This window comes from Excalfactoria chinensis, chromosome Z (assembly GCF_039878825.1).
Source record: "Excalfactoria chinensis isolate bCotChi1 chromosome Z, bCotChi1.hap2, whole genome shotgun sequence".
Taxonomy (NCBI): Eukaryota; Metazoa; Chordata; class Aves; order Galliformes; family Phasianidae; genus Excalfactoria; species Excalfactoria chinensis.
The window spans coordinates 5,621,934-5,649,658 of record NC_092857.1 but is presented as its reverse complement, the minus strand read 5'-3'; the positions used below and the strand labels follow the sequence as shown (position 1 = coordinate 5,649,658).

Sequence of the window (27,725 nt, the reverse complement as noted above, 5' to 3'; positions counted from 1 at the left end):
AATGCCAATTTACACCAGATGAAGACCCAGCCCAATAAATCTATCATGCTCTGGATAAAGGGGCGAGTGGGGAGAGGGAATGTGCTATGAATTAGTGTCTGGGCAAATAGGCAATGAAATAGAAGCACAGCTCCTTCTCATTTCAGAGTTGTAGCTGTAGCAAATGGTTCCTTTGCAGAGCATACATATCCCTGTGGACCCTCTGCATCCTTCACTTCTGCCCCCATGAAGGAGGTGGTGGCAGATGTAGCACCACAAACATTTGCCTGAAGGTCTGAAGGAAATTGAGACATTGATTCCATGCTACACAGAGGGGGCTATTAGGAAGCTGTTTAAATGCAAAAGAAGGCAACCATCTAGTATAGGCTCTACCTCTTACATATCCAGTCTTTGCCCCAAAATACCAGGCAAAGTGCACTGAGCTTGCACTCTGTGTTTGGTATCCCCTCTACCAGCCATGCTGTTATTAACCTGCTGTTTCTGAGCATTTTATAATGACTAAGTAAAATACTCCATCCGTTTCTTCACATTTGGTGTCTTTTAAGTGTTTAAAATTATGGTTTTAGGTTTGCTTGTGGTTTTGGTGATAAGTGATGTGAAGAGTGCGACATCCTCTACAATGTTGCTGAAAGTCAAATAAACAAGGATGTAAACACCTTCATTTTGTTCTACTGTTAGATTCCTAATATTCACTATCTCTCATTTTCCATCCCCCATGGCCCTACATTTGAGAGGAAAGAAAAGTAGGAAGCAAGAAGAAGAAAGGCCGAAATAAAATGCTTGTGATTCTAATCCTCAGTGCTCAGGGATTTATTATTATTATTGTATTTATTTATTTTTTTTTTTTCCATTTGAGGAGTAAAGCAAGAAAACTTTCTTCTCTCAAAATCTCTATTAAAAATTTCCTGGAAAAACAAGAAACTCAATTTGAAGATAGGATGTATAAAAGGTTTAGCTCAGTTCTCAGTGTTCTAGGCTGACATTTGCTTTCTGAGAGCAAATGCTAACTGCTTAAAAGAAGACTGCTGAATAACTCCCAGGTATTTTCAATAATCCTTGAACTCACCTCTCTGTTTTGTTGGAAAAGTTTTTGCTTTTTTGCTTTTCTTTGCTTTTATTATTATTGTTATTATTATTATTATTTTCTGTCTCTCCCTTAATGCAACTTCGGTATAGTAAGTTTATGCAAGTTCAGTATAGTAAAATGAATACAGTACATATCTGCCAAAACCAAATACCAGCTAGTTGTCAGAAACCAATGCAAACAGTTATTTTCCCAGTGACAAAACTGTGCAATTTCTCACTTAGTATTATATATATATATATCAGATCCAACAGAAGAAGAACAAAAAGTGGCAAAAAATGGCACACAAAATGCCAAAATTATATCTGGACTGCAAAATGAAAGTTTCTGTTTCTCTTCACGTCTGAGAAAACTCACTTGGAGATGTATGTAAATAGGTAATGTTTCCATTCATCTTACTGATAAAACGTGAAAAAACAAACAAAAAACAAAAAAACCCAGCAAGGTTCAAATATAAACAGTAGCAGACCATCAAAGCAGAGAAATTGTTGTAAAACCTGATGATTTTTTCCACTTCTGAAGACAGATTTACCATGGCAGAAACTTCATTTGCTCCTCTCTTGCTTCTTCTCTTTGTTTCCTCTACCTATTCCCCCCCCCCCCCCCCCTCCCTTTGCCATGTTTTCAAGCCTTTTCTGGCCCTTGTCTATCCATTCTATTTCTGCATCTGCTCCTTCACTCTTCTCTTCCCTCCCCTTCTTTGCACAGCTGCAGACAAAGCAACACTCCCTTTTTCCACTCCACTGCTGTATTCTGATTCAGAACACTGTTTTCCACCCACGTACTCCAGATTTATTTTACATGTGACCTGTATTTGGGGCGGTGGTTCTCATTGTTTCAACCGCTTCTAAACAAAGGGTCAATTAATTGTTCCCTCATTTAGCTCCAAGAGGAGGTCTCTGTTAGGCACACTCACTTCCCTGAGATTTTCCCAATCGTAACAGAGGCATTTTATTATATTGTTCAAAATTAAAATACTGAGAACAACGGGCTAAATAGATTTGGGCAGATGAAACTCCATGGAGAGGATGAAATATCAAGCATTAAGAAAGGAGAAAGTAAGTGAAAGAAAGTGACTGCTGAACAGAAACAAAACGGGAGAAGGGGGGGGGGGGGGGGAGGATAAATGCAGATTTAAGTTACAAAAATGTTCTAAAATGTCCCCAAGGAGAAATACAGGACTTTATTCAGAAGAAGGAAGTCTTATCAGGGGTTACAGTGTATAAATATTGAAATGCTCCCTAACAGGTTAGCCACACTGCTAGATGTCAGCATGTTCTTTTTAAGATCCAACTTGCAGCAAATTGACTGTGAAAGGAAGGAGGGGAAAAAAAGAATAAAGAAAAGAGGGGGAACTGCTCAACAGAAGGCCTTCAAACATCTCCACACCCCACCCCCTTCATTTTTGTTTGTTTTTGTTTTGTTTTTTTTCTTCATTCAGCCATACTGCATATAAATGCACATCTCTGAAATACCTAGTTCATACAACTTCTGTCTTGGACTGTGATTTTCTCCAAAACTCCTTTCAATTCTCGGAGAAAAAAACCACAAAGTTATTTTCCCTGCCAATAACACCTCTGTGAAGTCTCCTTAAAGGATGGTACTTCTTGCACCTATGCTCTTCTTCTATAAGTCACCATCTGCTGTAATTCATCTCTATTTTAAGCTTTGGAGTCATGTGACTTAAATCCACATAAGTGTTGATTGTGTGTGATTGCCTTTATTGATTCTTCTGGGGACAAAACTTGCCTGCATCCAACTTTATACACAGTTGTACCTTGAAATTTTCTTCCACCCCATCTCTTACACTTTTTCTTTCATTTTTTTTCTTCCATATTTTTCAGTATTCTTTTTACTCTACTAGTGTGTGGAAAATTTGAGTAGTTAGAAAGAGCCGCTACACTGTACTTGCAACAAGTGTTTTTCAGAGGAAAAAAAAACAAAAACAAAAAACAATAGGAGGTATTTCTTTGTTATTGTAGTAACAGACAAACCCTAAAAAAAAGTCAATATAATACAAAACTAAGAGAAAAAAAAAGTACAGTAGGAGATGTCTAGTATTAGATACAGAGGTTGGTGGCCCTGCATATGGCAGGGGGGTTTGAGCTTGATGATCTTTGAGGTTCCTTGCAACTCAAGCCAGTCTATGACACTGTGATTCTGTGAAAGAGAAATAAATTAAAGGATAGTGTTAAATAGGCATTGTTGTAGTTTACCGGAGATAAGTAAGAGTCTTAGGCCTCCTTTATTTTCAGATTTCTAGATTGTAATGGAAACCAGATATCTCACTGACTTGAATTCTGCTGTTGCTTGATGTTGTTTTCCAGATTGTTTCCAGGATGAAGAAACTTTGGGATATCTCTTATGGCAGTGGATTGACATGTTTAGAGCACCAGACTGATCCTTTCTGATCAGGAGAATCTACCAACAACTATTCCTGTTATTTGTTTTCACCCTTCTTCATCTTGAACAAATATAAATGGTCATGAATTTTCCGTATTGCTTTCAACATTACGCTCTTTTTGGTATAATTGTATCTAAATTTTATTTTATTTTCAGCTTCAATAGAATATTCTTAAAGTAAATAATACTTCTCTCCCTGTAATTGACATCCTTTAATATGCAGGTATTGAACAGGTATCCCAGGTGCCAGAGCAGCTTCGCTCAAATCAGTATGACTGCTCATATGTTTGGAATTAGGCACCTGCTTAAGTAGTTTGCCTAGTGAGCAGCTTTGTGAGTGAAATGGTTCATGAACATCCTGAGAAAAAATCTTCAGATTTATCTCCAAAAATAGTTGCTAATGCTTTAAAAACATAATTTCCCCATATTTAGTCAGGAGAAAGTGTGACTCCTCTTGGGCAGGATTTGACTTTATAAAGAAAACAGATGTTTTTTGAGGAATTATCCAGAATCCTTGCTTTTGTATTTGTGTATTTTGGTGACTTTTATTTACTTTACATATAATATATATATATAATATATATGTTTAATTATGGACTGGAGCGCAGATCACTAATGGCTTCTGGATACAGATTAGCATACATAGAGAGTCTCGAATCTTCAGTTTCACAGTCTGCTTGAGCAGAGTAATAGTGAGAGGTGCTCTCAGGACCTTTGTCTGCAGGAAGTGGTAAGAGTAGCAAATTTCTGTGATCACACAGCTGGGGAACAGAGCACAGGATCTTTAGATGACTGAAACACTGCGAACTGAAAAGGCATTTGATTTTGCTTACCTCTGTGCACACTGTAGCTGATAAAATAAATGAAGAAGTATTCTATATTCCTTCTATGGACAGGAAGGAAATGGAAGGATAAAATACAGAACTAAAATACAGCAAATTCAGGTAGTACAAGTTGTACCAGAGGAGGTTTAGATTAGACATAAGGAAAAGCTTTTTCTCTCAGAGAGTGGTCAGGCACTGGAATGGCTGCTGAGAGAGCTGGTGGAGTCTCTGTCCCTGGCAGTGTTCTAGAGGCATCTGGATGAGGAGCTACGAGATGTAGTTTAGTGACTTGTGGTAGCAACGGTGATGGGAGGACAGTTGGACTAGATGGTCTTGTAGGTCCTTTCCAACCTTGTGATTCTATAATTCTATGAAAGAAAAAACAGCAGTGAGGAAGGTGACTCGGATTTCTCTGGTAGAACAGGAGAAGGGATCTGGAGATGAGGTTGGGAGTCATAGATTATCCTGTTTAGGAATCTCCAAAAATCTTGCAAAGTCAGTAGATTTTGTCTCTTCTATGAAACAATTTCACAAAGAAGTTTGTTCCCTGTTTCTCTACTAATTATTTTTAAATAAAATTGAACACCTCAGTGAAGAGATCCTTTGGAGTTTAATGCAGAAGACAAGAGACACACATAGCTCCATCTGTTTGCCTCCAGAAAGATGCTTTTCTCCTGGATTTCTTCAGTCAATGGTGCCAAAATTTATTTGTACTTAGCATACAATCAAACATCAAAACTAGTTAAGCAGGAAAAAAAAGTGGCTAGCTAAATATATATATATATTTTCAACTTGTCCACTGTAGCAAGTAGTAATAGGATTTCTATATTTTAACATTAAGGTGAGGGAAGCATTAAGTTGGATTCAAGAGGAACCTCTGAATCATGTGCCTTACCTAATCACTATACATTAATGGGACATTAGTGGGATTGCAGAAAACAGTTGTGGACTCACCAGGCCTAGCAGAGTACTTGTGAGCTAATTCATTATGGTTTGGTGTTTTTTGTTTTGTTTTGTTTATTGATATTTGTAATTTAGAAGAATGTAATTAAAACTGAACTTGATAATTAATTCTGAACCGGTGAGAACCAGTTCCAGAGATTATGACTATAATGCTGTGTAGCCACTGATATAAATATTCATGAGATTTCATTGTTTTATTTTTTTTATGAAGCACACGGCTCATCTGAAGAAGTAAAATTAAAGTATTATTTAACATCACAGTGTAAATAAGACTCAATAGAGAGAGACAAAAATATATGCACAGAGATATGTAACATGCACATTCTCCAAGTATGATTTTGAGTATTTGTGCATTTAAATGTGTATGTGTTATGTAACACTATATAATGTATGGATTTTGTGTAGTTGAATTCTTGATATACTTTTACAAGCATATACAAGTCTGGAATATATGAAACCGTCACACATAAAAGTATGTGCACACATATTCCTAGAATTTCCATCATCCATAAATACAACAAGGAATGAGAAATGAATGAACTGATTTGGATCTTAATCTGAGCATCACTGGGGTGGCTGAAAATCATAGAAATTGACATATCCTGCCACCAAAAATAAATCATCCTATAAAGCTCGTCATTTGTAGTTGATGATGGTAAGAAAATGATGGTCAGCATCGTTTACCCCCTAGTTTGATATATATATATATATATAATTTCTTAATTAGTGCAGAGATATGATGGTTTACAGAAAATTGCTTCATGTAGTATTGGAGACCTGTAGAAGCTGGCTTTAGTATAGTCCATCCAGTCACTGAATGCAACATTCATATTAGAGCAAGATTTAAATCTCCTGTGCTGGTATGTTCAGTTCATTTATTGTGAGGTACTGAAAAGTCAAATTCAGTATTATGTGATTAAGCTACATCTGTCTCAGCACAAGCAGTAACCATATTTCTTTAAGTTCAGCAGGTGTTTTGCAAAGAATCTAAAGGATTTTGCACAAAATTAGTGTCTATAATAAAGCGCCAGTGATGAAGAGACAGCTCTTTATATCACTGATATATTGTAGTTTCGTTCTAATAAATGTCATTGCCAGATATTTCAAAACCTAAAACAGGTTTGCTGACTGAACTGTTTTGCAAGCATATTTGCTATGCCTTATTGCAAAGATGTTCTTTTATAGACATACAGTTTAGAAATTTTATTTGACACTGCTGACTACTAAATTAGCAGCTTTTCAACTTTGCCAGACTTGTGCAACACAATTGAGATAAAAGGTAAAATACATAACTTCTGCATTAATTCTTGTTGGTAATGTCATAAGACTCCTCTAGATGTGTTAATTGAGCATAGAATATGTGAATCAAATTATAAAGTCTGCCTCCCACCTAGAGATCCTCTCTCTTTCTTTCTACCTCATTTTGTCTGTTTAGTCTTCACTCAGTCTCTTACACCTGAGTGTAGCCCAAATGGCTTGCACTGAGACATGTGAAAATAGGTCTTTGGTAGACTGCTACTTCTGAGAGAAGCTATTTTTCTCAATGAAAAGAGCCTTTACAGCTTACTTATTCTCACTTCTTTCATTTCCTGGTGGAAAGTTTATTTGGGTTATGATTGTAACCATGCATCTTTACAGTTTCCTGTCACATCAAGATGGGGGACACGACACCTGAAACATAATCTCACTGAATTTCTAATAGATGTGGGTCATGAATACCCCACAAAATTAATAATAAAAATAATAATAATAAAACACAAAATGCAATAGGGATTGATAGGCTTTGATTTAGAGCCACATATGAACTACAGTACATGTTTTGTTACTAATTTTTATATAGAAACCAAATATATATTAAATGCATTTTTCAATGTGATTTTTTTTTTTTAACTTTTCTGTTGTTTTTTGTTGGTGGTAGTGGTGGGTTTTTTTGCTTGCTGTTTTGTTTTTCCTCCTCCACCCTTGAAATCCAAGGGAAATCTTTAATAATAAAAATTTTCGGAAAGTTGTTAGTTTTACCTAAATTTTCAAAACTGTGAAGAAATTGGGAATTGGTAATAAAAAGTGGAAATTTAGAAAACTAAATAAGTAAGTGGGAGGCTTTGTTCCATTATGTGCTTGTCCAGAAAGATCTAGGATTCCTGCAAGTTCATATTGAAATTTGTTTTGCCTTCCATTAGGAGTTTCACTCACTCTCTTTCATCTCCTAAAGCATGATAGAACAAGCAAATCAGAGCTGACGGATTCAAGGAGAGATTAGTCATGTTAGTTTTATAACTTATATCTACAACTAATTTCTATTGGCATACAAATAAAATTTAACAAATTGTCCAATCATTTATTTAAGGTCTGAGGGAAAAGCAAAAATTAATCCTTTCCAAGTGAGAAATACAGTCTGCCAAAAGAAAAAGGAGGAAATTGCAGCTTAAAATTCCACTACACAAATTAAAAAGAATACACTTCCAGCACTGTCTTGAGTCTTACTCAGTTTTATTTTATTTTGTTTTGCTTTGTTTTGAGAAATTTCTATATAAACATCAAAGTTTTACTGGCATAATGTAAAATATCAGATGCATTTAAATTAGGAATGCAATTACTCTAAGGTGTCCCTGTTTTCATGGTAGAAAAATAAATGCTTCTCTGTTCTGAAGCAAACCAGTCTGTCCTCTGGAGTTACCAATTTCTTTCCATTGATTATGAAGCAAGCCTACTGTGGCTGTGCTTCTAACTTAGGCATTACAGTTAGGTTCCCATTGCTAGCGAGGATGAATCCAAGCAAAAATCAATAGCAATAACAAAATCTATGTCAGACTTCTGGAAATAAAAACTAAACTAAAATAAAAATACCATTCTCTCTCTCCTCCTCTATCCTATTATTTTATTCTCTAATTTTGTAAACCAGGAGACTTCCCTCCATGCTCTTCTTTGCAGTGCTACAGCTGTTCTTTGCAAAGAACTTTGAAAGCAAGGAGAACACATAGAGCATGTTGATCCAGAAATAGCCTCTGCAAAAATTCTTCAGAGTACAGCTCCCTCTTCAGAGAGCCTTTCTGAGTTTGGAAAAGGTGACTGACTGCTGGACAAGGCTAAGAAACTGTGGTAGTATAACAGTGATAGTCAGCTAAGCTCCAACGCTGTATGTCTTATGTAAAAAGGAAAGGAGTGGTGAAGGGAGAGTATGGGGAGGAAGGGGAGGAGAGGCCATATGGAAGCAAAAGGAAAAAACAATTAGTTTCTACTTCCCATCAACAAGTGATGTTCAGCCACACTCTGGGAAGCAGAGCCTCAAATACTCATACTGTTTGCTTGAGAAAACAAATACTTTCGTATTGTGAGTATTCTTTTTCTTTTCATCTTCCAGCTTTTATTGTTAAACATGACATCATATGGTATAGAATATGCTTTGGTCATGTATTCTGGTGATGTCCCCACCTCAGCTCTTGTCAATTCCAGCAAGAGGGTGTGAGGCAGCCTTGATGCTGTGCCAGCACTACTCTGCAATAGCCAAACCAGTGGTGTGATATCAACACCCATGTTTTAGTTGTAAGTCAAAGAACAGCACTAAATAGACTGCTGTGTTGAAAGTTATCTCCATCCAAGCATACTCACTACAGAAATCTTGTGTACATCCCAGTGGATACCTAGACTTTACGTTCAAATACATTTATCTGCTGTGGCCCTGATCTACTGAATGGGAAGTTCTGTGATTATGCACTTCAATCCAACAGTTCTATAAATATAAGGAATAATGAGCACCAGGAAACAATTTTTTTTTTTTCTTTTTTCTTTTTTTTTAAAGGAACACAAACGAGGAATATGTACCACAATACGTATCAAAGCCAGCTGTGAGTTCAATTATCAGAAATAAACTGTTGCTTTTTTTTCTCAAAAAAATAAAAATCACATTTGCAAATATGCTACTAATTGTACTAAGCTTTTCTTTTCAATCTAGAGCATACATCTATGGAAAGGCAGAATATTGTTGTCATTTAAAAAAATGAAGGGTCTATTTAAGCACTGTATTTCTTATAAGTTAAGTTTTATCTCTCCTAGATTTAAGGAATTTCCAGTAAATTTAAATAAACAACACTTTCTAATAGGAAAAAAAAAATGGAAAAAGCAATAAAACAAAACATTACAGAGTTTTTTGTCCTTTTCTTCTACCAAAATATTCTACCTTTACAAAATTCTAGCAGCAGAATTTGATCACATAAGACCTTCCTTTTTTTGACAAATCAAAAGACAAAATACTTGCCGAGTTTCATTTATATCCCAGCTCCAGCTACTACTCCAGGAAAAAAAAAAAAATAGTATGAAATACAAAATACAAAGCTATAAAATGTAGAAAATGTATTTGAACTAATACTTCTTTCAGTGATGAGATAAAAGTATGTAGGTTACTCTGAAAGTAATGTCTCCTATTTATTTTCGTGGAAATTTCAACAGCTACAAACAGTGCAATAAAACTTTTTGACTCCGCTACAAAACAAAACAGTATTTTCTGACATAGCCAGAATCATTATCTATGCATTTTTGACAGCTATAAGCAAGAACATTCATGCAGTGCTCATAAAAATCTGCATTAGCAGAGGTGACCCACTGTTGCTGTCACTGGTGTTGAAACACACTGCTGTCGGACCACTAACATCTGCCTCTGATATTGTAGGTCATCATAACAAAATAGAAAGCATTACTTTCAAAGCAGCCCTTGCATTTACAAATCTCACAGCTTCCATAGCTGCTTGTCTTTTCTCAGGGAAACATCAGATAGGTAGAAGACATTCTCTCTACAAGGCTGGAATTTGTAATTTAGATTAATTCTTCACTTTGTTTTCAGTAACACTGTTGAGGAAGTATGTCTACAATGTGGAGAGGTTTTAGAAGATAGGTACTGGAGAGCGTAGAAATATGTCTTTGATGGTGGAGAGGGATATGAAAGCACTTTCAAGTTTTACCCTTCAGAAGGTAGAAATAATCCCTTCTTCCTGGGACACAGGACAAGAAGTTGCTCATTTATGTTGCTGTAATAGAGATATGATTTACAAGTAAAGAAACATTTTAGTGATGAGACTCACTAGGGGCTAGAATATGAATTCATAGAGATATGATGGAATTTCCATCTTTGAAAGACTTGAAGAAAAGATCTAGACAATTGTTAACTCACAGTAGTAGAGGTAGGGTCAAATTTGGCACATGCCTGGGACACAAAGACAGCATGATTCACTTGACATGTTTTTGAGCCATGTTCTATGATCATACGAAGAACTATTTGGAGATAAATGCACAAAGGTGAGCACTGACAATATGTATTCAATTTCATTTGCTTCCTAAACTTTGTATGTCCCACAGCAATTATCTTTCATTTTTTCATACCTTAGCTTTATAAAATAGTACAAATTCCCTATTTTGTCAGTCCCTAGAAACGGTATCTTAAAGACAGCCCAATAGTGTTGTGACAGAAGCTTCAGAAGCGCCAGAAAGCTATAGTAGTGACAGCCATTGTGTCTGCTGAACCTGAAAATAGGCTTCTTTTTCCCAGTCATGAACAGATAAAGCAGTGTAAATAAATATTAAATTTGATGTACAGATAACAAATTTTGTCTTCTTAAAAGAAAGGGAAAACAAAAAACCCTCACAAATTTAGAAAAGAGATTTTGACAATTTATGCAGTGGGTGAATTCTTTAATTACTTCTATGAAACAAGCTGACTGAGTATACTGAACAAATACAACAATTATTGATGCTAGTGGCTATACTTCACTAATTTTAGGGTTGTACTGTTATGGTTACTTCTCTCTTTGACCAATAACTTTTTGTAATATCTTAGACTTATTCTTAAATCATTTTTTCTGGGAGCCTGGACCAATTGGAACCCTATTTAGAACCCTAGGCAGTACTTTTTGTATTACATTTCTTCAAAAGTTGTGTTTACTTGTCTATCATAGTCTCTTCCATACCATGACCAGCAGGCACCTTTCACTGAAGTCCAGAACTTGTGTGTAGTGTGTAGTTATGTAATATCCTACACTGAGTCTTAGTGAAAAAGGTGAGTACTGTATGAAGATATGTATTATTTGGGTTTTAGTTTGGAAAGACAGCAAAGCGAAACTGGTATTTTGTTAGATATGTGAGTTCTCTCAGTTATTTCTGGAATACAGGCTACATAAAGGTATATGAAAGTTTAATGATTGAGACTTCCAAAACTCAGGAAAAAAAAAAGAATGGAAACAGGATGCTTTCCATGTTATCATAAATACAGTCATATTTATTATTTAACAATAAAGAATGTAACTCAGACATTGAGTCACCACACTAAGATGGAGATTTACTAACAACTCTGCCATCAAAGTACTTCTAGAGATTCACTGTAGTTCTGAATCCCTCCTTCCACCCTTTTTCCCCACATATACAAATATCTGTAAACACAGAATCACAGAATCACAGAATCACAGAATTATAGGGGTTGGAAGGGACCTCTAGAGATCATCGAGTCCAACCCCCCTGCCAAAGCAGGCTCCCTACACCACGTCGCACAGGTAGGCGTCCAGGCGGGTCTTGAATATCTCCAGAGAAGGAGACTCCACCACCTCCCTGGGCAGCCTGTTCCAGTGCTCCGTCACCCTCACCGTAAAGAAGTTCTTGCGCACATTCGTGCGGAACTTCCTATGCTGGAGTTTCAGCCCATTGCCCCTAGTCCTGTCCCCACGCACTACTGAAAAGAGACCAGCCTCGCCACTATAGCTCCCACACCTCAGGTATTTATAAACCTGGATCAAGTCCCCTCTCAGCCTTCTTTTCTCAAGGCTAAACAGACCCAGTTCCCTAAGTCTCTCCTCGTAGGGGAGATGGTCCAGGCCCTTCACCATCTTTGTGGCCCTCCGCTGGACTCTTTCCAAGAGATCCCTGTCTTTTTTGTACTGGGGAGCCCAAAACTGGACACAGTATTCCAGATGAGGCCTCACCAGGGCAGAGTAGAGGGGGAGGATCACCTCCCTTGACCTGCTGGCTACGCTCTTTTTAATGCACCCCAGAATGCCATTGGCCTTTTTGGCTACAAGGGCACACTGCTGGCTCATGGCCAACCTGTCGTCCACCAGGACGCCCAGGTCCCTCTCAGCAGAGCTCCTCTCCAGCAGGTCTTCCCCCAACCTGTACTGGTGTATGCAATTATTTCTACCAAGATGCAAGACTCTACACTTGCTTATGTTAAACCTCATCCGGTTTCTTACTGCCCAGCTCTCCAGCCTGTCCAGGTCTCTCTGAATGGCCGCACAGCCTTCAGGCGTGTCAGCCAATCCTCCCAGCTTCGTGTCATCAGCAAACTTGCTGAGGGTGGCCACTATCCCCTCATCAAGGTCGTTGATGAAGATGTTGAACAAGACTGGACCCAGCACAGACCCCTGGGGGACACCACTAGTCACAGGCCTCCAGCCAGACACCGCACCGCCAACGACAACCCTCTGCACTCTGCCAGTCAGCCAATTCTCGATCCACTTCACCGTCCACTCATCTATCCCATACTTCCTCAGCTTTGTTATAAGGATGTCATGGGGGACCGTATCAAAAGCCTTACTGAAATCAAGGTAGACTACATCTACCGCTCTCCCCCCATCCACCCAGCTAGTGACATCTTCATAAAAGGCCACCAGGTTGGTCGAGCACGACCTCCCCTTGGTGAACCCATGCTGAGTACTCCTGATAACCTCCTTTTCTCCCAGTTGTCTGGAGATGGCATCCAGCACAAGCTGTTCCATCACCTTCCCTGGGACAGAGGTGAGGCTGACTGGCCTATAATTACCTGGGTCATCCTTCTTGCCCTTTTTGAAGACTGGGGTGACATTGGCCATCCTCCAGTCTTCAGGCACCTCCCCAGTTCTCCAAGACCTTTGAAAAATTACAGAGAGCGGCTTAGCAATAACCTCCGCCAGCTCTCTCAGCACCCGCGGGTGCACCCCATCAGGTCCCATGGATTTATGGACATTAATGTTTCCTAAGCACTCACGGACCACCTCTTCCCTGACTAAAGGGAAATCTCCCATTCCCCAGATTCTCTCATCAACCACCGGGGACTGGGATTCCTGGGGGAGAGCCCTTTCACTAAAGACAGAGGCAAAGAAGGCGTTCAGTATTTCCGCCTTCTCAGCATCCCCCGTTACCAGAACACCCCCCTCACTTAGTATGGGGCCCACATTCTCCCTAGCCTTCCTTTTGCTGTTAATGTACTTAAAAAACCCTTTTTTATTATCCTTTATCTCCTTAGCTAGATTCAGCTCCAGGTGGGCTTTAGCCTTCCTGGTCGCATCTCGGCAGTCCCTGACTACATTCTTATATTGTTCCCAAGTGGCCAGACCCTTTTTCCACATATCGTGTACTTTCTTCTTTCTGCGGAGCTTGCACATGAGTTCCTTACTCATCCACGCAGGTCTCCTGGCACCTTTTCCTGACTTCTTAGTTGCAGGGACGCACTGATCCTGAGCCTGGAAGAGGAGCCGTTTGAATGCTAGCCAGCTCTCACAGGCCCCCTTGCCTTCTAGCACCCTGGCCCACGGGATGGCCCCAAGTAAGTCCCGGAGGAGATCAAAGTTGGCTCTCCTGAAGTCCAGGGTAGCAATCCTACTTTTTGTTTTGCTTCCTCCGCTCAGGATCTCGAACTCCACCATCTCATGGTCGCTACAACCCAAGTTACCCCCGACTTTTACTTCCTTAACGAGTCCTTCCTTGTTGGTAAGAATAAGGTCCAGCAGCACCCCGCCCCGCGTCGGTACCTCGACCATCTGCATTAGAAAGTTATCTTCAATACACTGCAAGAATTGTCTGGACCGCGCATGCTTGGCCATATTGGTCGTCCAGCAAATATCTGGATAATTGAAATCCCCCAAAAGTACCAACATTCTGTTTACCTAAAAACTAACTTGTGAATTTCAAAGCAAGTTCATTTTAAGAGGACCCAAAGACATTTTTACCTTTAATGAAATGTCTTCTAATATTTATGGAGAAAACATCAAAGATCAAAACTGATACCTATGACTGTAAGTGGATTACACTTAGGTGTCTGTAAGAAGAACTTGGACATTTCAAAAAAAAAAAAAAAAGGACTGAACAAGTAAATAAATAAATAAACACCCACCCAAACCATAAAGATCAGCTTTATCAAACCAGACCATCCTCTTATCCTTTTTCTACCTGTCTCCAGAGAGTACGTTTACACAGCCTCAAAAAAAATTAGTGGCAACAGAATTTTTAAAGAGAGATGATATCTTTGCTTTCAGTTCCCTGAAAAGTCATTATTCTGCAGTCATTTCTTCTGTTACCTTTTTGAAACCACATGAAATACCCTCTTTGCCCACATATAAATGTCTGTTTGAATGAGAGCAGCATCATGATGTACTGAGTAGGGCTCCAGAAACAGAAATTCTATTTATTTAGTTAGTAAGATTTACATTGGTTTGGACAAAAGGTGGTCTCTAGCAGTGGTCATGGCTGCAGCATCAATTACCAGAAAATAAATAGGCAGTAGGTAGAAAGACATACATGACCCTTTGCAGAGGGACAGATGTGTAGATACATATGTATGTGTACTGGTTATTAACCTGAGATATGTCCAGCTGATGAAAAACAATAGAGACAGAGGTAAGAATTTATGCTCAGAGCCTGGTTTTCACTTAATGTTGCTATATGATATTTAAGTGATCTTTATAAATGATAATAATAATAATAATTCATCTCCCTATTAATCCCCTCCCTTTTCTAAGATTGTAGAAGAGTCCATTACTTCAGATTTAGTTTTTATTTTTGTGTTATTTCCTTTTTAATCTTCCTTTCAAGCACTGAAGCACTGAAGACAACCCATTGTCTCCGGCTACATTATATACTGCACCTAGCACTGTGAAGACGTGGTATTATCAGGGGATTCTAGACATTACTGAAAGGCAAATTATGATAATTACATTGCAGCTGCTCAGCTGGTCATTTAGTTTGAAGAAAAGGAAGTTTCTCTCTACTTTCCTCACACTGTATTTCCATCTTTATAGATCTGCAGATGTAAAGAAGAAAGGGAAACAATAATGAAAAGTCCTTATGATTGTTTTCTGGAAAGGACAACACTTTCATAAATTCCCCTTGAAGCAATATTTCTTTTTATAGCATTTTTTTTTCTTCTTTGGTGGGACTGCCCACATTTCAGGCAAAGGTTGCAGGGGAGGAAGGCAGAGGAACAGAAGCTGATATCTTTGCAACTAAAAATTACGTCTTCAAATTCTTCAAATAATAACAAAAACAATCTGCTGTGCCCTCAAGCACCCATTGCCAGTCAGATGTTTCCAGTCTTGAGAACTGAAGAAAGCATTCTCATGTTGCAGATACTTTTTGGAAGTTACCACCATGTCAGTGATTGCAGCATTATTTATGTAAGCAAGAAGAATTTAATTCCTTGGCTCCTGACGGCATAGATACAAGGCTGGAATTTGCGTACTGTTGTTAAAGCACAGGGTGATAGCAAGGCTGCAGCTGCTTGGCTCCCTCTTAAACAAGCCTCCTAACCAGCCACTATGGAGAACCTTTCACTCTGTTCCCATGGCAACACCTCTATCCTCTGGTGTCCATGTTGTCTCTAATGCTTTCCACTCCTTAGATTCCTTGGCACCTGCCTCCAGTGCTAGGTCTTGTCAAACCTTATTAGACTGAGAATCCATTTCTACTGCACTAGTGGGAAAAGAAAGCAGACAAATTTAGTTCACCTGAGATCTCTTTCAAATCCCCGTAAAGTCAATTTCTCAAGTTTCTAACTAAGAGGTGAACTTGCCTAGGGCAAAGACCTGTTCATGCAAACACACAAATACACAAAATCTCCCTGCTTCTCATGTACTTCTTCTGTAAACTATACATGATGATACTTTCTTGTGCGCATAGACTAATATAGATGTTCTTACTTTTTGTTTTCAACAAGAAAATAGAAAAAAAAAAAGTGCATTTTACTACCAAAGAAAAAGTCATACAAAAAATTTTACTACCTAGTTAGCACATTAGCTCATTACAGGCTTCCTTGAACAGACATAGCTGTAAAAACTACCTATCCATTTCCTACATTGATGCATGGAAACTGTTTTAGAGGTGTTGAAGTGATAGACACAGTCACGGGTTTACAATACAACACACTGTTGCTGATGCTAAATTTTACTTTGTTTAGTTCTTTTCACACATTCACTCTTCTGCACTCACAGTATCTCCTATAATATCATTATGTCTGTCAAAACACAGATAAAACTTTATCGATTTAGTAGGGAAACAAAAAGCTCATTCCTAACAAATATCTATGCTTACTGACTAGGAGAAACAGTGTTCTGAGTGCACCTGGATATGATTATGTCCCATGATCTCAACCCTCATATTCAAATACCTATGCATGTATAAAACATCTTAATTTGCTGGAATGAATTACATGCAGGTATTTGTAAAGCATCTTTGTTCAGCATGTTTTACTATTTGGGGTATATCTATTTTGACCTTGATCACCAAACTGACTTTTTCAATTAACATGAAGTTTAGAGTGAATTTAAGTGTTTCAGAAAGAAAAAGTGATTACTTTGGCTTCCATCTGTATTTTATGTTATGTACTGATGACTTTCTTCAGTCATCAGAACAAGTCCTGTCTAGTACTCTCTAATCTAAATAAGTCATCCAGGTTCTTTCTTCAGAGGCAGAAAGGAAAAGACCTGTGGAGATGATTCAGTACACTAAACATACCTTTAAATATCTTCTTTTCAGTGGAACTTAGATGATTGGTTACTTTGCAAAGCATGTAGCATCATGCATCAGATCCTCCTAAAGTCCCAACTATGGAACATGGGAAATAAATATGAGGTGATTGGTGGTAACCAACATGGTTTCACCAAGGATAAGCCATGCCTGACAAATTTGGGTCACCTTTTATGATGGAGTAGAAGTGACGGCAGATAAAGGAAGAGCAACTGATGTCATCTACCTGGACTTCTGAAAAACATTTGACACTGTCTTGCATGTCATCCTGGTTGCCAATTGGAAAATAATAATAATAATAATAAAATGGATTTGATGGATGGGCCACTTGCTGGGTATGTAATTGGTTGGATGGTCACCCTTACTTAGAGAGTTGTGGTCAACAGCTCAATGTGCACATGGAGACTGGTAATGAGTTGCCATTCCTCACAGACCCATTTGGGGACTGGTGTGATTTAACATCTTTGTAGGTGAGATGGACAAAGAGATCAAGTGCACCCTCTGCAAGTTTGCAGATGACATCAAGCTGAGTGGTTCATTTGACATGCTAGAAGGAAGGAATGCTACACAGAGGGACCTGAGCAGGCTTGACAGGTGGGTCCATGCCAACCTCAAGAAGTTCAACAAGGCCAAATGTCAAAGGCAAATGCATCTGGGCTGGGACAATCCCAAGCTCTGATGCAGGTTGAGTGGAGAATGACTTGAAAGCTGCCTTAAGAACGCGGCTTTGAGGGTCTTGATTGATGAAAGGCTCAACATGAGCCAGCAACATGCTCCTGCAGCCCAGAATGCCAGCATATGCAGGGTTGCATCAAGAGAAGCATGACCAGTAGGTCGAGGGAGGTGATTCTGTGCTTCTGCTCTGCTTTTGTGAGACCTGACCTGGAGTACTGCATCCAGTTTTGGAGACCCCAAGACAAGAGGGGCATGAAGATGTTGGAGCAAGTCCAGAGGAGGCCCAAAGAGAAAACTGGAGGGCTGGGCTATCATTCTATGATTCTATAGTTCTATTACATGTAAGTTACAAACCCAAAAATGAATTCAAAAATAGGCATACACTTTATTTTCTGTTGAGCAGACTGATCTAGCTCTGGATGTCCCTGTTCACTGAAGGGGAGCTGAACTAGATGACCTTCAGAGGTCCCTTCTAATTCCAAAGATTCTATGATTCTATGATTGTATTTGGGGGAAATGCAAATACTATTCTCTTTAGGTTACTTTCCACTGTACAAAATTCTTAAAGAAAGGAATACATCACTTTTCTCTGTTAATATCCTCCCCAAAGTTTTTTGAGCAAATAACAACTCATTATAACTGGATCCTCACTGGATTTGCTAGTACATTGCCTTTTCACATAGTCAAACAATAAACAGCTCTTGCTCTGTCAAAACAAATATATTTAGTTGAAGATCTTCCTATCTTTTGAAGTTGTCTACAATCCTGCATGTTTATATGAAACTATTCATGGTGCAGAACAGTTTTAATGGAAATACACTTTCATCAAGATTTTACTAAAAGATGGCCTGTTCTATTAGTTGTGAGTTTAAGTAGCATTGTTAGGAAAAAAATATCACATAAGAGAAAAATAATTTTTCTTAGTTGTTCACAATTTTGTACTCCCCTTTACATTCCCAAGCCATAGTAGGGAATAGATGATTATTCAGTCATGAAGACTAGTATCTACAGATACTCTTACTATGTTGCTAGTTATGCAAAGTTGTAGTGACATATAAAAATATAAAAATATCTGCCTAATCTGACCAAGTTTCAACTTTTGCCATGGGAACAGCAGTCAGGAAGAATGTCAGGCTGTGTAATGCCTAATTTTTCTCACGTGTCAGTTTTTTGCATAAATTCATGCTTTGCATTAGACATGGTTAAAAATGATTAGTTTACTTTATTCTGTCTACAGCAAAGGTTGAAGGAAAATTTTAATGTTTGATGAGAGGGCAGCATAAATGAATCTGACAATCATACTCATGTCATGACATTAGAGAGGCCTGTAGTCAGTAACTTCTTTGAGATTCCTCTCAGTGAGGAGTCACTCAATCTCCTTCACAACTTTTGTCAGAGACCAGCTCCATGAAACTGATCAATTGGACATAACTCTGCACAGGGCTATGATCTCCATTCACAGATTCTCTCCAAATTCTTCTGCCATCACTGAGTTTAGAGGCTGACAATTAAGCTCGAGTCTTAAGAGTGCATTCCATCCATTAATGTGGTGGGCCAATATTACTTCTGTCAGATTTTGTACGCTATACTGCAATTATTAAGATGTCACTACACCCTTTTATAAATGTCAGAAATCTCTACTTAAGTGGACTTTCAAACATACAATCTTATTTCCTTTCAGGGAACATTAATATAGTAACAACAAGAACAAAATAGTACACTGCTTTCTATTTCACTCATAACTTCAATGGAACTCACAGTACTTGGATTTCACACTTAACTAATTGAAATTAATCATCAAAGAAAGCCAAGGATCCTGTTTACTCACACTCAGTGGCTATGTAAATATCTTAGTTTGGTATATTTGTTTGTTCCTTTTACTTTAATTGGAAGACTTGGTTCACCCCATTTCTCTGGTGCATCCTTGGACAATCAACATTTCAGATTATCTTGTTGTAGCAATTATGTACTTTAAAGATAAATGGACAAAATTACAGTAGTACCAAGCAATTCAATTTCTCCTTAACACATAAATAGAACAGCAAACAAAATCAAATATAAGGAATTGTGATTGTTTCTCTCTGATGTTTTCTGATAGCTTTTTAGTTTTTCAAGGCTTCCCATTGGGTAACTATTTGTCTGGGAATCCCAACTTAACCTATATGTCCCCAGACTTTAAGTTTTAGTATTAGGAAGGCAGTCTATTGATTAGTAACATAAAATATTCATTTTTGCTGGGAAAAAAAAAAAAAAAAAAAAAATCAACAACAAATTAACATGCAGGATTTTTGTTTGGTTGTTTTTAAATCACATTTTCTTCTGAAATGGAGTTGAGAATTTCAGACAGTATTGAGTTGTGTGAAGCCAGAGAGAGTTCTTCCTAATCATATTCTGTCCTGTAATCTCAGTCTCATCTGTTCATCATGATAACCTGAGACCACAACTTTCTTATGTTAGCAGAGTTTAGAGGTGATGTTCCTTTCATCAGAAAAGTTTTAATCCCTGAAGAATAAGAATTCCCTCACAAATAGCCCAGGCAGAAAGATGGATAACCTTGATAACGGAAAATTCAACCTTGCAAAAATTCATCTGCTGAAAAATAAGATGTAATTTGTACAGGCACTTGTTAATTCCATTCAGATCACTGCCAGTGATCTTTAGGAGACTATAGTGCACTTAACAAACAAAAGTTGTAAATTTAATATTCAACATTAAGCAGCAACAATAACAAATTTAGCTAAAATTTAGCTAAAATTTGGAATAAAAAAAATGTTAAACAGTAAAACAAAGATTATCTATTTTGTGCTTGATTGGTTGCTTTTTATTTTAGTTTATATATATATATATATATATATATATATATATACACACACATATATATACATATACATTTAGCAATAGAAACAATAGGCTTTACTATTGTTATTAATATTATTCTCCCTTTTCATCTTAAACTCAGTTATTATAGGTGAAATCCAGATATTTCTTTCAGTTTTTTACTACTATCATACTGAAAAATTAATTCTTTATTCTCCTTTTGCCCACTTTGCATTTTGTATCTTACTTCTTGCAGGTTTTGTTCTAAAGCATAGCAGAAGGGCTGTGACTGAATTGACATATAGAGACGCATTTCAAAATCCATTTAAACTTCTGAGCTATCATTGTGGATAAAACTGATTTCTGCTGTGATCTTGTAAATAGTTATATTTAAGTACATGGAAAAAGTGAAACGGGACTTTCTGGCAGAGTTATCAGTAGTTGTCAGTTCATGCTACTTGGTGCTCTTGGTCGGCTTAATTTCTAACTTGAAAATTTGAATTGGATTTAGCAGTTTCCTAACAAAATTAGGTATAGGATCTGGAAAAGGGGTCCTGGATCTGAAATCTCACTGAAAATATAACAAATCCAAGTCTCTATTAAAACTTTAAATTCAAAAGAAAAAATACAGCATGGAAAACAACAACTCTAAGAGTTTAGGTGAAATGGGAAGTGAATGCTAACAATACAGCAATAACCTTTAGATATTTCATCCCTGATTAGCAACTTTGTCAGCTACAATTGGGAATCCTGCAATACTTCAGGTATCCCGTGAGAGACTCTATATCTCGTAGAAGCACAAGAAACACATAACTTGTCTATTAATTTGCCTTCAGATAGCAAACCAAAAATATGGCAAAAGTTACAAAGACACATATTTGGTTAAATTCATGCACATACTAACACAGTTGCTCAAGAGAAGTGTTTCAAATTGTCTTCTATAAGCTTCTGTAGATGAGATGCATGTACACCTGGTCTGTAGCAACTGAAGAAGAAACTTTCAGAGATGCTTCAGTTCACATATCTGAAGCATCTTTTTAAAAGCTGGCATCTCCATGGCCAAAAGAGAACTCACATGACCATCCTAGACTAAATATTGAACATTTACACAGTGAAGTCTAGGTGAGATTAAAAACATATTTGACTTCCTTGATTCACTTACCAACGATCCATGTCACCTTATAAATTAATTCAGTTAGTATTTTTCTTACCTCCCCAATCTAAATTAGTGTTTGGCATTATTAAAAAACAACTGTTAACATAGCTGCACCTTGTCACCAACATTTGAAAACTCACTGACAAATCTGGACATCTCTTTAACAAGGGGCATGCTTATCTTGGATTGTTAGGAAGCATTATTGTAAGAGAGCATGCTAAGATGCTTTAATAAAGTATGCTTCTCCAAAGAACATTATTATTATCATTACAGTAATATTTAATATTGCTACTAATCATAATTCTAAAATTATCAGTGCAGTAAGAAGAATTAAAATACTAAGTTGAATAATAACAATAATAATTGCAAAAATAATACCAATGATCAGTGCATATTGTAATAGTAATGCTGTGAATATCTGCTGACAGTTGTAGCTAAAGAAATCAAATAGTAGTAGCTATAACGGAACAAACGTAGAACTAAACAAATTCAGATGTTAAGTGCTACTGAATATTAATTCACACTGGGAGAAATACCTAATAGAAGACAAACACGTGAGCTTTGGCATGTGAACAAGTTTTTGTGAACAAGTTGGCAAAGTTAGGAAGATTTGTTCAATTCTTTGTTTGCTGTAATTGTATTTTGTTATTCAAATATCCAAGGTCTGGGTCAGACATATTAAAGAAGATCACCAAGATTTTAGAGCATTTTAGTAACCATTGAGATGGATGTCATTGTATAAATGCAGTGTATCATTACTATTATTGCTGCACATTACAAATATTGTTTGTCTGGAATGCTTTCTGACACTCATGCAATCACTGATGTTCTCTGTAATGGGAAAAACAATTAGTTTTCAGTCATTTTCCTTCCTGAGAGTGCTATGTGCTAAATTACATCCCTCATTCTTCAATGAAGACATTCTGTAAGACCTAATATTTCAGTTGCAAGAATTTCAGACAATAAGGGTGGATTCATTCCTCTTGCTTGCTGTCTGCATCATTGTTTTTAGAAGCTATAATCACACTGCAAGCATGTAGGTTTGAAAGCAGTCTCTGATAATTTTCCAAAGCCCCTGCTGTTGTCCTAGGGACTCAGATATGTGAAACTCAGCAAGGGGCCTCAGGAAGAGCTGGTGACAATGTGACCTCGATGTCTTTCTAAAAGACTACCTCTAACACAGTCCAGGCCTGATGCAAGAATTATTTGGCAATTGTTGTTGTTACATAGAAGGTCAGATTGGAAACAAACTGTTGGCTTTTTGAGCTTTAACAAAATATGTCTAACTATTTGACTACAGTCTCTGACAGCAAGAAATGCCAAGAGGACATTTTAAGAGACAAAATAAGCACATAATTATGGAGGAAGAAACATGTGCTTTTTACCAATAAGCATTCAGTGTTTATCTGAAGTTTATCTGGAATCTAAATACCACAGAGGTTCAGAAATTTGCAGTGCTGTTCTTCCTGATACCTAAAGTTTGTAAATAGATAGCTTCCAATGTCCTTCTAACCCAACTGAGAAGCTAGGAGATGGTGAAGGTTTGTAAACTTCTGCTAGAGTTTCAATTAATTTTAGAGTTGCAATTGTGGACTATAAAGCTGAACTGAACTCCTCTTCTAATCATGGGCCAAAATACATAGCCCGGCCCTAATTACAATGCATGGAGGTGGACTTGGAAAACTGTGTAGCCCTTCTTTATATGAATAAACATGCAATAACTCCTTATCAGATAAATAGCAGCCTCAATAACTGAAGAGTTCTGAGCATGGGGGGAAAACAACAAAAACTTACTGAGAAAGGAAGAGTTGTTTCTTTGTTTGACTTTTCAACAGAGTGTATGTCTTGAAGGTATTTTCTAGATGTACTGTGCTGACATAAAATTATTATTAGATACAAAAAATGCATTTACCTTCAGATTCAGATGCTACCAGAAACGAGGGGAGATTGTTACATTCTGATGAATCTTAAAGTAAAAATAATAAAGAATAAATAATATTATTTTTAAGTGTCATAAATATACAGCATTTAGATCAAGTTTCAGATGTTCTAGGTGTTACTTGCTGAATACTCTGAGATTTGCAGTTCTAATACTTCTGGTTAGCTAAGTTAGAGTTGCAGTTTTGGGTATAGCAGCTCTTTCAGTTAACCCAAATAAATACGGAAATGGTCATGCCTTCACATTGGAGATAAGTTTCTGGAATTAGGAGTTCTGTGTTGTTTGTATTGTCATCTACATAAAAATATTCATTCTTCTACAGAAAGACAAAATTAAAGCCCAATATCTGTAGCCACCTGATCACTTAAGAGAATTGGAGAACTCGCTGTTATAACTAAATTAAGTGAAACAAAGCTGTAGATCAAAACAAATTCAGACAGGTGAAGCCCGGCAGTGAGTGCCTACAAACCCAGCACAAAGCCTGAGGCCTGATACTGGCAATGATGATTGGGTATTATGGGATAACAACATCATCAGTCACTTTCAGTCATACCATTCTTTTGTTAAAAACAATGTAACTTTCAACAGAAATTTCAGTACATCACGTTGGACATAATGGAATTATACTGGTAAAAGGGGAGTAGATTTTCTATTAAAGCCCTAATCAAACATGGTTAATTTGTGTTGAGTATCTTAGGCATTCTACAGCTGCCTATCCTACTTGCAGATTAAGCTGGTTATTCAGCATTGAGGCAAATATTCAGGCCTTGTTTCTGCTTCAAAAAGCTTACTGTCTAAGTTTAGATACATGACATGGAAATGAGAAATGACAAGTGAACAAAAGAACAGCAGGGGAGAGAGGGAGCACAAAAGGATAGGTTCTGCAGAATTACCATAGTTTCTCTAAGGCATGTTAAATCTCACCTAAATTTAGTTATCAAAGTTGTATGTCTGGTATCAGCAAATATAAGACTATTTTTATGTGTGGCCAGTGGAGCTAACTGGATGCCTTCAGAAGATTATTTAATTTATAAATTTATTTTAAGATGGATGAGTGACTTTCTGGATGTCACTGTTTGTATTCTCAAACAAGTGAAAAATCCTTGGTTCATCCAGCTCACCTAGTTTCCAGTTTGTACAGTGTTTTTCTACAAAGTGTTTGTAAGAAGACCTATAGGCTGGCTAAGTAATGATGATAAAGTAACAAGGCAATGATAAGGAATTACTGTAGTGAAAGATCGTGCAGCTTCATTTTGTACCAGAAGGCATTTTAGAGCTGTTTTAAAGAGTGACAAAGATTGATACCTTTCTTCTCTCTTAATACACTTAAATTTAGCACACTCTCTGCCATAGGTCTTCTGTGGTGAGATTCTTCTTGCTTCAAAAGAGTGTTCAGCAAGGAAGCTCTCACAAAAGCACAGTTGTTAGCTTGAACAGATGAAAGAGGAAGAAAGCTTCATGCTTCTAAATAGCAATGCAGCTACTCTGTAAACTATTTTAATAAAAACTAAATAAATAAGTAAACAAATAAATGCATCTCTTCTGTTAATCCCGTTAAAATCCAGCAGGAAACAACACCATAGCCTTGGCACAATGTAGATATTCAGACCTCACAGTCCTTAACAAGACTAGATTTCCTGCACATGTAGCTGAATTTTCAAATCACACAATCACAGAATTGTTTGAGTTGGAAGGGACCTTTGGAGGTTATCTAGTCCAACTCCCCTGCAATGAACAGGATCAACAATGGCTAGGCAAGGTTGCAGCATCCACCACCTCTCTGAGCAACAAACAACTTACTTAAAGACTTACTTAAATATTATTTATATGCCTGTATCAAGTCTAAATCTCTCTTCTTTTAGTTTGAAACTGTTCCATCCTGTTCTATCACAATCAATCTTCCTAAAAAGACTTTCCTCAGTTGTCCTCTTTTTAGACACTGAAAGACCACGATCAGGTCTCCCTGGAGCCTTCCTTTCTCCAGGCTCAACAGTCCCAGTTCTCTCAGCCTGTTCTCATGGGGGGTGAGGGGAGTTGGATCTTTTTTGTGGTCCTACTCAGGATGTGCTCTGCTTGATTGAGTAGCCTCTACTAGACTAGAATCATGAGGTTTACTTTGTTGCCTCTGTTTTAGTCTCTCCTATCTATAGGCTTTCAGCTTGCTCACGGCCATTTTTCTGGAACAGCAATTCACACTCTGTTCCTTACCTGATGAAGAGGACAATGCTTCCTCCCCTCATTCCTCCCTCAAATGTGCCTTTTGAGCAGCTTGTAGCCATAGACAGCCACACTTATGTGCAGCCCACAGGTTTTCAGTGACAACTACATTATGGTTTTCATGGGGCATGGTGGCTTCCAACTCCTCCTCTTTATTTCCCAAGCTGTGTGCACTAGTGTAGAGGCACAATAGCTGGATAGCTAGCCTTGTTGTCCTCTTGGAGGATAACGCCTTTGTTCCTTTGAACTGTTTCCCTTGAGTTTCCTTGCTGCATTCTCCTATTGCCTCAGCAGTTCATGGCTAATTGTCGTAAGATTTCAGGTGTTCTGCAGTGTTGCCAGCACATCTCAGGCCACTAGTATGAATTCCTCTGCTAGCATCCTGCACCTCTATCTGTAATTTACAACTAATATCTGGACTGGCAATAGGAGGATACGGCCTGCCTTCAGACTTGTGCATTCCATTCTTTTATGATCAATTACCTTTGAGCAATGACAGAATATGCTTTTCCTCAGTTTCTTCTCCTCTTTGGATTCCTTGAATTTTATTTTAACACATTTTATCACGTAGCATCACCACAATGCTGAGTAGATTGTTCAACTGCTTGTTCACACAGACATTCTCACTTTTGCCACACAGTGACAGTGAAAGGATCAGGCACTCTGTGCAACTGGAGGTATGAAAGGATGTATGTTGGCCTGAGAGATAAGTCTGGGTAGCTACAACCATTCTGATGCATGTAGACTCATCTGTTGGGTGGATACCATGACTAGGGTCTCTGTTCTTGAAGAGTGAGAATATTGCAGAGGATGATGACCCTATACTTTAAGGCTGATAATCACCTATTGAACTTGCCCCTCTGTGCTGTGAGTTGCTCGGCTTCCTCACATGCCTTGCCTGCATATAAAGCCTGCCCTTACTGCCTGCCAGGCCTGGACACCATATACCCTAGGGATAAAAACTTTATGAGTGGAGGATTGGCTGCCATCACTCATGGACACATCAGGCGATGCTTGGGTTGCTTTGCACTTCCTTGGGAGGTGGGAAGGAGCTTTGGGTTGGAGGCACATCCCGCGCCAGAGCATCCCAATGGCACGTGTGGGATCAGCAGGTCTGTCAGAGAAGTGGGTGAGGTTGCACACCAAGCTGCAGCAGAGGAAGGGGAGGAGGTCCCAGCACAGCTCTGCACCACGCTCTGCCACGCTGGGCAGCTTGTTCCTGGCTCAGCAGTGCCATCAGACAAGAAGCAGGGAGGGAAATCAAGGATGGGGGTACCATCAAACACAGTCCATGCATGCCTGTGCAGACCCGCAGACCCAGAGCTTGAGGGTTGTTTCTGCTTTTGTAGCATTTGTGTGCTGTAGCTGAGCAAAAAGTTCTGCTGCTTGATTCTTCTTCTGCAACAGCCGCCTACTGGTAAATGGCTTTGGGGATGGAGGATGTGACAGAAAGCATCTGTCTCCACCACAGCGGAGTTACACTTGGTCTAGAGAGTGAGGGAGGCAGGCAGTACTGCCTGACGTTGGTCAGGGTGAGCTCCTCCTGCAGCAGCGTGATGATGGCAGGGCTGCAGATGATCTGCAGGGCCAGCTCGTAGGTGGGAGCTGGGAATGGACACCGCAGGAGGACAGAGGTGTTAGGGAGCAGACAAGGCAGTGGAGAGCATCAAAAGGCCCTGAAAAGCATCACAAAGCCACAGCCAGGAAGCTTGGGGTTTTCATGAGCAGCATCCAGTATGCTAGAGACTATTTGCTCCCCTACAAAACGGTAACAGAGCTCTCGCTGCAGGCATCACAAAGCCAGGCAAAACGGGAACACACCCAGAGCTCTGCTGCATGCACCCCACAGCCAGAGCGTTGCAAGCTGAGCTGCCTTGCTGTTTCTTGCATTCA

The 27,725-nt window shown here is 38.3% G+C and overlaps 1 protein-coding gene across 1 annotated transcript in view; it reads right to left on the bottom strand.

Moving 5' to 3' along the window:
* Nucleotides 1-4,077: 4,077 nt before the first annotated feature.
* LOC140263891 (rho GTPase-activating protein 32-like) overlaps nt 4,078-27,725 on the bottom strand; it is a 30,428-nt gene continuing 6,780 nt past the window's right edge. Inside the window, exon 10 of the mRNA XM_072359204.1 lies at nt 4,078-4,248. Coding sequence (XP_072215305.1) covers nt 4,078-4,248 — 171 coding nt within the window. The remainder of the gene's footprint in view (nt 4,249-27,725) is intronic.